The following is a 12,909-nucleotide window of genomic DNA, read 5'->3' on the forward strand; positions in this document are numbered from 1 at the left end:
ACAAACAGGTAGATCTGACTATGGAATAATTTTAAATATATATTTTATTGATTTTTTTACAGAGAGGAAGAGAGAAGCATAGAGAGCTAGAAACATTAATGAGAGAGAAACATTGACCAGCTGCCTCCTGCACAGCCCCCACCGGGGATATGCCCACAACCAAGGTACATGCCCTTGACCGGAATCGAACCCTGGACCTTTCTGTCCACAGGCCGATGCTCTATCCACTGAGCCAAACCGGTTTTGGCTATGGAATAATTTTAGATTAAGCATAAATCAATGCACTGGATCAAAGTTTAGATTCAATTTGAAACCACAAGCACAAAGACAGCCTCTTGTTCGTGTAAGACAAAAACAGGAAACTTTCACTGGGAAAGGTTGTGGTTCAGTGTGAGACACCATCCATGAAGACTGCTGGAATAAGGCTATTCTCAGTGTGAGAAACAATCCTGAATATGACTGTTGGAATGAGGTTAAGTTTCACTGGACAACACAAGCAATTGCACGGCTGCTCAAATAAGATTATGCTTCAGTTTAACACAAGCATACGATGAATGCCAAAGTGAATTTATCAGTGTGAGACAAAAAAGTATCAAACTGACTGCTGAATGAGGTTAGGTTTGGTATGCAACAAGAAGAAGAAAAATCATCCTAGCCTGTTTAGCTCAATGGTTAGAGCATCAGCCTGTGGACTAAAAGGTCCTGGGTTTAATTCCAGTCTAGGGCGTGCAACTCAGTTACAGGCTCTATCACATCGATGTTTCTCTCTATGTCTCTCCCCCTCCCACTCTCTCTTAAAAAAAAAAAAAAACAATGGAAAAAATATCCTCAGATGAGGATTAACCAAAATAATAATAATAATAATAATAATAATAATAACAACAGAACAGAAATTGGCAGAGTAGATTTTTAAAAAACAACACATCTCTATGCTGCCCACAAGAACCTCACTTCAAATTTTAATGTGATTTTAAAGATTTATTTATTTTAAACACAGTTTTTTTGTTTTTTGTTTTTTAAATTTCTTTATTGATTAAGGTATCATATATTTGTCCTCAACCCCCCATTCCAATACCCCCCCACACTCATACCCCCACCCCCCTATTGTCCTTGACCACTAGTTAGGCTCATATGTGTGCACATAAGTCCTTTGGTTGATCTCTCCCTTTTATCCCCACTCTCCCTTTGAGGTCCAGCAGTCTGACCCATGGCTCCTTATCTCTGGGTCTGTTCTTGTTCATCAGTCTATGTTGTTCACCATTTCCCCTAGATGAGTGAGATCATGTCCTACTGGAAATATACTTATAAGAATCAAAAATGAGACAAGCAATAATCGTTATGCTGAAAGGCATATGAATCAGTCTGTAGAGAGTTTCTTTCTGGGCATCCTCACTGGAGGATATATTTTTACTGATTGTAGAGAGAGAAGAAAGGAGAGAAGAAAAGAAAGAGAGACAGAGAGAGAGAGAGAGAGAGAGAGAGAGAGAGAGAGAGAGAGAGAGAGAGAGAGAGAGAGAGAGAGAGAGAGACATCGATGTGAGAAACATTAAGTAGTGATCAGGGATGGAACCCGCAACCTAGGTATGTGCCCTGACCAGGAATCAGCCCCACAACTTTTTGGTGCATGAGATGATGCTGAAATCAACTGAGCCACACTGGCCAGGGTGTCATTTTAAGCATAGTTTTATGCTGCTTATTAAAAACAAAATCACAAAAAAAAAAAAATCACATTTTTCCAGGGGAGGGGAAGGGAGGTCAATGGAGGAATAAGGAGACACATGTACTACTATTTGTAATACTTTAAACAATAATTAGATTAAATAAAAAACATTTTTCAAATATATTATAAAATAAAATTACTTAATTTTATAATGAACACAAATATTAGTGAACTTGGAAGCAAAAGAGCCTGGAATTGTAAAGGTTCTTTCAAGCCATCTATAATAGTTTAATGACCCCATCATGGAAAACTTAATTTAACAATATCCCTGGCCAATAATTTCCAAGTGGTGCTAAGATACTGCAAATGACAGGAGCCTTATTGCTTCTCAGGGTTGTCCATTCCTTAAATTGGCCAAAGACAGTTTCAGCCGACTAGCCTAAATTCCAAACCACAGAATAGTACTGTGGTAGTTTAATCCCTCTCCAGCTTAATAGGCTTTCAAGTACTTGAAGGAAATCTCATATCTTTTTTATGTTTTTGTTCTCTAAACTACAAACATTTCAAACATTCATCACAAGGCATGGATCCAGTTCTTTCATCACCCACAATGCTCTGTGTGTGTGTGTGTGTGTGTGTGTGTGTGTGTGTGATGATAGAAATCAATTGGTAAAAATTTTTTAACATGCAATTTTAAATTGAGTTTTTTTCTTTATTGGTATTACATATGAATAAAGCCATAAAGCAAATCTAAAAATACCTAAAAGAATGGGAAGCACACCGCCCAGCTGGCGTGGCTTAGTGGTTGAGCATCAACCTATGAAACAGAAGGTCAAGATTTGATTCCTGATGCCCAGGTTGTGGGTTCCATCCCTAGTGTGGAATATGCAGGAGGCAGCAGATCAATGATTCTCTCTCATCACTGATGTTTCTATCTCTCTCTCCCTTATTCTTCCTATCTGAAATCAATAAGAAATATAAAAATTTTAAAAAAGAAAGCATACGGAGTTTGATTTCTGAACACAATGGGATCAAACTAGAAATTAATAACCCTATATAATAAAAGGCTAATATGCAAATCAACCCAATGGCAGAATGACCAGTCGCCATGATGCACACTGACCATCAGGGGGCAGACCCTCAATGCAGGAGTTGCCCCCTGGTGGTCATTGCACTCCCACAGGGGGATCACTGCTCAGCCAGAAGTCAGGCTCATGGCTGGTGAGCACAGTGGCAGTGGCAGGAGCTTTTCCCACCTCCACAGCAGCGCTAAAGATGTCTGACTGCTGGCTTAGGCTAGCTGCCCACCTAAGCTTTCAATTGGGCATCCCCTGAGGGTTCCTGGACTGTGAGAGGATGAAAGGGGACCCTCCAAGTGCATGAATGTTATGCACTGGGCCTCTAGTAGAAATATAAGAAAATCTCCAGACATACTGAGTGTCTCGACTGAGTATCATCCTATGTACCAAAAGGTTGCTGATTCCCTGTCAGGGCACATACCTGAGTTGCAGGTTCTATACCTTGTCTGGGCACACATATGGAAGGCAACTGATCAATATTTCTCACCCCCTCTCCCTTCCTCTCTCTAAGCATGTTCTTGGGTGAGGATTGAAAAATTTCCAAACGTGAGAAATAAGCAACACAATTCTAATTAATTGATAGAATTTCTACATAATAGTAACAAGCATGTGGAAACAAACTAAAAATACAATATCATTTATAATTGCTTTAAAGAAAATGAGTACTTAGGAATACATTTATTAAACATGTACAGGATCTGAATGCAGGAAATTATACAAATTTTGACGAAAGAAATAAAAGATCTAAATAAAGACATGTATATGTTCACGCATTGGAAGACTAAACATAAAAATGATGTCAAGGCGAAACTGGTTTGGTTCAGTGGATAGAGAGTTGGCCTGCGGACTGAAAGGTCCCATCGATTCCGGTCAAGAGCATGTACCTTGGTTGCGGGCACATCCCCAGTGGGGGTGTGCAAGAGGCAGCTGATCGATGATTCTCTCTCATGGGTGTTTCTAACTCTATCCCTCTCTCTTCCTCTCTGTAAAAAATCAATAAAATGTATTTTTTAAAAATGATATCAATTCTCCCCCAAATTGGTCTGTAAGTTTAATACTATTTTAAACAAGAATTTTGTATCCATAGACAAACTTATTCCAAAATTAAACAGACAAACACAATTCCTGGAACAGCTACAGAAATGTTGAAAAACAAACAAACAAACAAACAAATGTGAGAAATCATTCTACTCAATATTTACATATACTATATAACTACAGTAATCAAGACAGTGTGGTATTGGAGAAAGGATAGATATCTAAGTCAATGCAAAATAATAGAGGACACCAATATGCCCAAATATGACAAATATAAAAAATAAATTCAAAGGAGGAAGGCTAGCCTTTATAACAAATTGTGGTCTAGCAATTGGACATTCATAGTCAAAATTTGAACCTGGACTTTAACCTCTGAAACTTACCAAAAATTAACTCAAAACGGACCACAGACTGAAATGTGAAATTGATCTTCAAAACTTTTTAAAAAGAACATAGGAAAAAAATCTAAGGGTTCATAAAAAAATTCTTACATATAATGCCAAAACCGCGATCCATAAATAAATTGGACTTTATCACAATGAAAAACTTTTGTCCTGAGAAAGCCCTTGCCAACAGAATGAAGAGACAAGCTACAAACTGGAAGGAAATTATTTGCAAGTCACATATTTGACAAAGGACTCGTATCTAGAATATATAAAGAATTCGCAAAGCTTAATCAAAACAGTTCAATTAAAAAATGAGGGGAAAAAACATTTCATTGAAGAGAATATAGAGATAGAAAATAAGCACATAAAAAAATTTTCACCATCAGTACCATTAGGGAAATACAAATTAAAACAAGTTAATATCACTATATATCTGTCAGATGGCTAAAATAAATTTAAAAACACCAAATACTAAGGAGGATGCAGAGAAACTGGATATATTCACAAATTGCTCTTGGGAATGTAAATGTTACAGCCACTCTGGAAAACAGTTTATAAGAGTCTTTTTTTTTTTAAATATATCTTTATTGATTTCCAAGAAGGAGAGGGAAAGAGAGATAGCAACATCAATGATGAGAGAGAATCATTGATTGGCTGCCTTTTGCACGTTCCCCTACTGGGGATCAAGCCTGCAACCTAGGTATGTGCTTTTTACCAGAATTGAACCTGGGACCCTTCAGTCCACAGACTGGCTCTCTGTCCACTGAGCCAAACCAGCTAGGGCTTTATGAGAGTCTTAAAAAAACAACAACAAACCATACAAATCAGCAATCATACTTTTGGGCATTTATCCCAGATAAATGGAAATTTTTGTTTATACAACAACCTGTAAACCAACATTCACAGTAGTTTTATCCCTAATAGCCTCAAGCTGGAAACAATCCTGATGTCCTTCATGGATGAATAGTACAAAAATTATGGAACAACCATATCAAGGAGTATGACAGTTAAAAGAAATTAACTATTAGTATTGGACATTCCCAAAAACTTGGATGACTCTCCAGAGAATAATGCTCAATGAAAACAAGCCAATCCCAAAAGGATATATATACAGTGTATGATTACATTTCTATAACATCTTGAAAAGACATAGTTATATTGATAGTAATATACAACAGAGTAGTGATTGCCAGGCATTAAGAAAGGAGAATGAGGGACTGGTTTGGCTCAATGGATAGAGCGTTGGCTTGGGGACTGAAGGGTCCCGGGTTCGATTCCAGTCAAGGGCATGTACCTTGGTTGCAGGCATATCCCCAGTAGGGGGTGTGCAAGAGGCAGCTGATCGATGACTCATCGATGTTTCTAACTCTCTATCTCCCTTCCTCTCTGTATAAAATCAATAAAATATATTAAAAAAAGAAAAGAAAGGAGAATGAGATGGAAATAGGTGTGTTAAAAAAAAAAAGCAACATGAGGGATACTTATGGTGATGGAACTATTCTGTATCTTGACTGAGGTGGCAGATGCATGAACCTATGCACGTGATAAAATTCCATAGAGCTAAATACACACAGATGAAAACAAATAAATTGGGGAAATCTGGACAAGATGGATTGGTTGTGTCAATATTCTGATTTTGATACTGTACTGTAGTTTTAAAAGATGCTACCACTGTGGATAACTGGATAAAAAATACATGGGGTCTCTCTGTATTTTTTCTTACAACCACATGTCAACCTACAATTATCTCAAAATAAAAAGTTTAATTAAAAAATCAATTGCAGCCTAGCCAGTGTGGTTCAGTGGTTGAACACTGACCTATGAACCGGGAGATCACGGTTCGATTTCCAGTCAGGGCCTATGCCTGGGTTGCAGGCTTGATCCTCAGTGTGGGGCATGCAGGAGGTAGCCGATCAATGAATCTCTATCGTCATTGATGTTTCTGTCTCTCTCTCCATCTCCTTTCCTCTCTGAAATCAATAAAATATATTTTGAAAAATCAATTGCAGTTCTATATACTAACAATGGACATGTGAAAACAAAAATTAGACACATACTGTCTTGTGTAGCCACTCCAAAGAAAATGAAATAGATATAACTCCAACAAAATATGTACAGGGTGACTGGGTGAGAACAGAGCCCAAAGGAGTTCTTATGTGGTGATGAAATATTTTTGTATTTTGATTGTAGTGGTGATTACACAAATCCTAACATGAGAAAAATCACTAGAGTAATACATATGCACACAGACAAATTAATGCAGGCTAGAAAAAATGGCAAATGCTAAATTAGGCTGGGGTCTAGTTAACAGTAATGTACCAAAGTCAATTTCCAGGTTTTGATATTATACTGCATCTATGGGAAATGTTACCATTGGGGAAACTAGGTGAAAGGCACAAGGTCTTATTTGTATTATTTTTGCAATTTCCTGTCCCTAATTGTTTCAAAATCAAATGTTAAAAATAAATGAGATGAGGCTAAGGAGAGGTTTCACAAATGATTGGAGAAAACAGGCATTCAAATGAATTAAGCTGAATCCAGTCTTGAACAAAGGGTTTCTATGTGGCTCAAGACTATAATTCTGTGGCCCCTTTTTTCAAATAATTAGTATTTTCATTTAATTTCACAAGTAATACTTATATACATGTAGACATGCATACATACACACAGTAAAAAGTGTTAGGCCGTCCTTCCTACTGCCTTAACCAGAGTTAAACAATGTTGACTAATTTGATATATCTGCCCTGGTATTTTTATGCATTCATACCCCTGCATATTATGTTATTGATAAAATCATGATGCCACACAATAATCCAGTGTCTCTGAAACTTGTTGTTTTTTCCTGACCATGTAAGTATGGCAATTGCTCAATCATTATACATGAATCTGCTGAGTACTGTAAATAGTTACACGGATGCCATAGGGATGTTCACTTGTGACAGTGAACAGACATTTTGAGAGGCCCTTAATACTCAGGCCAGCCCTCCTCTTGAAAACTTGGATGAGTTCTTCCTAAATCCACTTCTTGCCGATAGATTTTTAAAAGTTATAACTATGATGACGCGTGAGCATTTCAATGGTCATGAAAACATGGTCGAGTGTGAGTTGGATTTGGTTTAGAATAAAGATGAGATGAAGCCATGAAAGGGCTTTTAAGCCCACCAGCAAGAAAAAGTCATGAAAAGGGTCAATGAAAATCTGAGAAGACCTACAATATCCAGGGCAAAGAGCGACTAAGAGGAATCCTTAGAAATCACTATGGAGTGAAAGGTAAGAGCAACGACACAATTCATGAATAAAGAAAAACACACATGACCCAGCAAAGGTACCAGAAAGGAGATTTTGAGGGTTTGTTGGAACACCATAGTGCATTGGTACCAGAGAAATATGAATTAAACAAAGGTACGACGGGTTGGGTTGGCCAGATTTTCTGTGGAGACAGTGAGTGGTGGGCCTTCCATAAGGACCCCATATACCAATTCAGAACGTCTGCCCTCCACTCTGCTCTAGGGCTTTCCACAAAAATAATCCCTGGGGAGCACCGCTTTTTAATTAGTTCAAGCCCTCAGGCTCTGCTCTTAAAAGCACGGGCTTGCCAACTGAGCCTTGTCCTGGGGAGGCCTTGCCAACAGGGCTGGGGCCATTGGCGGGGCTGTATTCCCTACAGAGGCTCCACGGCTGGGGCAAGAAAGGCTGATAAAACTGGGGGCGGGGCTATGCTGATGGCCACGCCCCGGGAGCCGGCAAAGGGGCGGGGCTATGTGCGGGGCTCAGAGGAGGGGGAGGAGCTGCGGCAGCATCTTGTAGAGAGCTGCCAGGAGGGAGGTGAGTGCAGAGCCGGCGGGAGGGCTTCCGTGGCTGGCGGGTCGCTCCAGGCCTCAGGTCCCCCTGCCCTCGGCTGCTGCTCCTGCGGGTCCGCGGGGCCCGAGCCGCCCGGCCATGGCGGTGACGGCGGCTCTGTCGGTGGCGGCGGCGGCCGCGGCCCTGTCCGGCGTGGCGGTGCGGCTCTCGCGCCTGGCGGCGACCCGCGGCTCCTACGGCGTCTTCTGCAAGGGGCTCACGCGCACGCTGCTCACCTTCTTCGACCTGGCCTGGCGGCTGCGCCTCAACTTCCCCTACTTCTACATCGTGGCCTCCGTCATGTTCAACGTGCGCCTGCAGGTGCGGATCGAGTGAGCGCGGGGCCGCGGGCCCCCCAGGAGGGCGCCGCTCCCGCCCCCCGCCCCCCGCCCCCCGCCGCATGGGGGCCGGCCGCGCCGCCCGGGTCTCCGGGTCGCGGCGCGGGAAGGAGGGCGGGTGGCCCGGGTCCCTGGCCCCCGGGGCTCCCCGACAGGACGCTGGCCACTGAGCCACCCGGCCACCCGACCCCGGACCCGGTCGGCCTGGTGCGCATCGCACAAACACGGACAAAGCGGACCCTTCCCTGGGCTCCGGAAAATCAGCTGTTACCTCACGTTGGCCAAAGGGGGAACCAGACAGAAATGCTCCTGCGGGCCCTGCTTTGACCGGTCTCACCAAAAAGGTAGGCTGCCAGAGAGGCGGTTGGAGGGAGGCGGTTGCCGTGGATCTAACCGTCCAGGCCCCTGGGGTTGTGTGTGTGAGTGGGGCGGGGTATGGAAGGACCCCAGGACGCCAGCCCAGAGAGCTGCTGAGCAGAGGCAGAGCCACAGGCTCCTGGAGTCCCTTGCTGTGATTCCAAATTGGGGGTGAGGGTGGCTGTGGCTTAGGCATCTTGCACCTCAGCACTTCAGCCTTCCACCCATGGAGACCTGGGTGTCCTGTCCCGCCCACAGCCAGCTACCCCGCCCCCCCTTCCCCCAATCCCGCTCTATCCCCAGAGGCCCAGGAGGTGTCACCTGAGAAAAAGGTGATGGAGGGGAATGGGCTGGGGTGGCCCCTGTACCACACTTCACCCCCCTGGAGAGGCAGCCTGGAACCCCAGGTCTGCCCCCTTCTCAGCACTCAGGCCTCGGGCTCTCTGCAGCCCCCTGAATCCTGCCCCTGCTCTCCCTTTTGCTCCCCCTTCCTCTTGGAGGAAGAGGGGAAAGATGCCCTCCTCCCTAGCAGCCCCCCAGTTTGGCTCTTCTGCCACCTCCAGCCGTCCCCTGGCCACAGAATGCCGTCCTTTGGCCCAGACAGCGCCCAGGAGTGCCCTGTGAGCCCAGAGCACCTGGGAAACGTGGGTGTCCTTGAGCAGAGGCAGCTTCAGGCTGGGGTGGGGAGCACAGAGGGAGAAGGGGCTTGTGGAGAAGACAACACGTGGAGAACTGGGGCCTCTCTGGGTAGGGAGGCAACTCTCCATCTCCATTTCTTTTTCAGGAACCAGTGTTTGCAGCCAGTGACTCGCCCCCTCTCTGGCCTCATCGAGAGTCAAATCTGTGCCCAAGGACCCCCTGTCCCCAGAGCTTCCTGGCAGCAGCTGAGTGAAGAGCCTGGCCGAGGAGAAGATCAAGGGCCTGCCCGGCAGAGGCCCGAGGTATGGGGGCGGCCCAGAGGTCTGGTTGTGGCATGGGAAGGACAGGACACTGGCACCGGAGCACTGAAATCGAGCTCACCCAGAGGGTGTTCTGTTCTCCCCACCTGCTGACATGGGAAACGGTTCTGGGAGGGGCTCACATTTGTCCTGTCACACAGATAGGAAGTGGTGGAGCTAAATCTTCCCGAAGGCCTGCTCCCCCACCCGCACCCCGTCTTCTGGAAGACCTGGCCCAGTGGGCTGGGCAGGGGACCACAAGGCTCCCAGGGAGCTAGGGAGAGAGGTTCCCGGTGGGGAACTAGCTTTCCTTGGAGGGGGATGGGCGGCCACAGGAAACACCAGGAGGACAGTCTGAGCTGAGATGGGCAGAAGACAGATGTGTCCAAGGATCCCTGGGCAGCTAAGGCCCTCACCCACAGAGCCAGGTCTTCCCCCACCACCACCACCACCACCCCAGGCTTAACCAGGGGCTCCTCCGCAGTTGGTTACAAGCCTCTCAGTCTGGGAGAGGGAGGAGAGGTAGCTCCTGGGGACACGATGTGACCAGAGGGTAAGGGATGAGCTGGGGGTAGGGAGACAGGGAACCATGCACGACCCATTTCTCTGTCCCAGGCTCGGATCCCCCACGCCCAGGATCACACAGGAGACTGTCCTCCAGATGGGCTTGGATTGGTCCTGGAGGCCCAGCTGTGCTGCTGACTGGTGTACCGGCATGGCCAGGAGCAGCCCGGAGGGGAGCCCGGAGAGACCCTGGCCCTCACCACCCACCCCGGCCCCCACCTGCGCTGACACTGGCTGCTGCCAGCCCAAGTCCTCAGAGTTCCTGAGACTGAAAACCACAGCAGTGTGCTCAGCCCCAGGGACGGAGTGGCCCGATCTCACCACGTCTGCCCTCTCAGCTGCCCGGCTGGAGCCTGGGGCCTGGGTGAAGTGCTCCTCCTGCCTCACCACAGGACTGGGGACCCCGGCTGCCACGTGCCCCTGCAGTTTCCCACCAACAGAGCCTGATGGCTCCCTTCCTTGTGCCAAGTCACCTGGGAGCCCCTGGTCCTGGTGGCCCCTCCGCCCCCACGCTGTCCACCCAGGACCACTTCTGGGAGCCTGCCAGCCGGCCTGCCAACTCCACCCGCCGATCTCCGGGGACGGCCTCAGGAAAAGGAGAGCAACACGGGCTGTGTAAGGTGGGAGGAGGGCCCGGGGCCTCCTTGGGGATGGTGCACAGATGTGCCCCTTCCTTTCAAGCCCAGGTCTCCCCTCTGGGCGACTCGATCCACAGCTCCAGCCTCTTCCTGGGCTGGCCAGGGAGGAAGCAGACCTGAGACTGGCATGAGGGAGGCCCCTCACTGACTGTGGGCTGGTGTCCCACAGGGGAAATATGTCTCTGACCTCAGGGTCCCCCGGCCTCATACACCCACTCCCCTGCCAGGAAGCTCCTCCCCATCCGGGGGGACCCAGGAAGCCCTCCAGCTCTGGCTCTGGCTGTCTGCTCAGAGGGAAAGGCTGGGGAAGGGGCCAGCCGCCAGCCAGTCCTTAGCCTGTTCCTGCGCTGCTTTTCTTACCATTTTGGCCTTGAGTAGTGTGAGCTGTTTCTGCTTTCCCACCTCCCCCAGCCCTCCTGGGCCCTGGCTGCTTGACTGGCTCTCAGTGCACTTTACTTGTTAGCCGTCTGTGTTCCAGGCAGCGGAAATTCTGCCAATTAGAGACACCAACTTGAATAAGATGTCTCAGTTTTCCGTGTGTGTTCACTCTGTTCTGGTCAGAAATGTTCTTGTTTCTGGTGTTGTTCACAACTTGTTGTCTAAGTTATTAAAAGGTTCTCAAGTTCAATAAAGTAAATAAAACTGGAGGGCGCCTGTGTCTGGTGTGGGGCAATAGCCTGGGAGGACAGAGGGGCCAGTGGTGAGATCTCCGCCAGAAGGAGAGCTGCAGGTGGGAGGGCCTCCTCAGGAGACGCTGAGACCCCCACTGGCCCTGGACCAATGCCCTGCCAGGGGAAGGCGGCAGCATGGGTCTGGCCCCGCGGGTGGCAATTGTCCCACTCACAGCCTTGTGTGAAGACACTAATAGCTAAGTCTCAGCTTCATTTCAGAGCCTGGTGTTACAGGCGCTTCATTAAATTGAACCCAAGGGTCAAGACCGGTTTGGCTCAGTGGATAGAGCGTTGGCTTGGGGACTGAAGGGTCCCGGGTTCGATTCCGGTCAAGGGCATGTGCCTTGGTTGCGGGCATATCCCCAGTAGGGGGTGTGCAAGAGGCAGCTGATCGATGACTCTCTCTCATCGATGTTTCTAACTCTCTAACTTTCTCCCTTCCTCTCTGTACAAAATCAATAAAATATATTTTAAAAAAATAATAATAATAAATAAATTGAACCCAAGGGTGGGCAGAGGGAAGTGAGGTGAGATTGTCCTTCTGCTAATCGTGGAGTTTCACCAGAAGCCCCTCTGCAGCAGCAGGTGGCAAGGTCCCCATCGCCTCCCTGCCGACCCTTTGGGTGCAGAGTTTTGGCGGAGATAAATCAGAGAAAAAGAAGCTTCCCATCCCCCCACCTTAGATCCCAACTCCCATTGGAGCTCTGCTCCCAGTGCCTCCCCAGAGGAGGCAGGCCAGGGTACTGCCTTCTGAGGCTGCTACAGGGGAGAAGGTGGCAGGTGGGCAGAGGGCTGAGTGCAGGAGGCCCGGGGAGGAACACAGCAGCCAGGAGAGAGAAAAGCAAGTCCGCCGGCCGCAGAAGGAAGCTGTCTTGAGGACGCAGGATTGTGGTGACGAGGAGCACAGCCTGGGGAAGGGCCCTGGGTGCATTCCAAATCTGTCGCCAAGATCTCCCCAGGGGTCAAAGCATCCTGACAGGACAGACCCTTTCAACATCTGCCACCACAGGAAGGAAGGACCCAAGTGCCCTGAGCTTCCCACCCTTTGTCCAGATGGTCCAGTACAGTCGCTGATGGTGTCACACCCACTCCAAGGACCATGTGTCCTGGCACACCAAGATGGGAGAGGATCAGAACAGAGCCCCAAGGCCCTCTGAAGAGGGAGGACCACCGTTCCCCAGACACACCCTGTTCTGGTTAAGACCTGTGCCCTGGCCCAGCTGGCATGGCTATCTATGAACCAGGAGGTCACAGTTCGATTCCCAGTCAGGACACATGCCCAGGTTGCAGGCTCAATCCCCAGTGGAGGGAGTGCAGGACACAGCTGATTAATGATTTTCTTTCATCATTACTATTTCTCCCTCTCCCTCTCCCTCTCTGAAATTGATTAAAATATATAT

General features: G+C 47.4%; 1 protein-coding gene across 2 annotated transcripts; it reads left to right on the forward strand.

Moving 5' to 3' along the window:
• The first annotated feature begins 7,916 nt into the window (after positions 1 to 7,916).
• LOC118722137 (small integral membrane protein 10-like protein 2A) lies at positions 7,917 to 12,221 on the forward strand. Of its 2 annotated transcripts, none has more exons than XM_045583500.1 (3): positions 7,917 to 8,685; positions 9,483 to 9,639; positions 12,212 to 12,221. In XM_045583500.1, the coding sequence occupies exon 1, from the start codon at positions 8,103 to 8,105 to the stop codon at positions 8,337 to 8,339; it is 237 nt and encodes a 78-aa protein (XP_045439456.1). In that variant the 5' UTR covers positions 7,917 to 8,102; the 3' UTR covers positions 8,340 to 8,685; positions 9,483 to 9,639; positions 12,212 to 12,221. The 2 variants fall into 2 exon arrangements, with proteins under 2 accessions (XP_045439456.1, XP_045439455.1); XM_045583499.1 differs by lacking the exon at positions 12,212 to 12,221 and adding an exon at positions 10,252 to 11,485.
• The last annotated feature ends 688 nt before the right edge of the window (positions 12,222 to 12,909 follow it).

This window comes from Pipistrellus kuhlii, unplaced genomic scaffold, assembly GCF_014108245.1.
Source record: "Pipistrellus kuhlii isolate mPipKuh1 unplaced genomic scaffold, mPipKuh1.p scaffold_m20_p_19, whole genome shotgun sequence".
Taxonomy (NCBI): Eukaryota; Metazoa; Chordata; class Mammalia; order Chiroptera; family Vespertilionidae; genus Pipistrellus; species Pipistrellus kuhlii.

Bases quoted from the DNA above. Each gene is read 5' to 3' on its own strand.
- LOC118722137 (XM_045583500.1), top strand. From the start codon at position 8,103: ATGGCGGTGACGGCGGCTCTGTCGGTGGCGGCGGCGGCCGCGGCCCTG.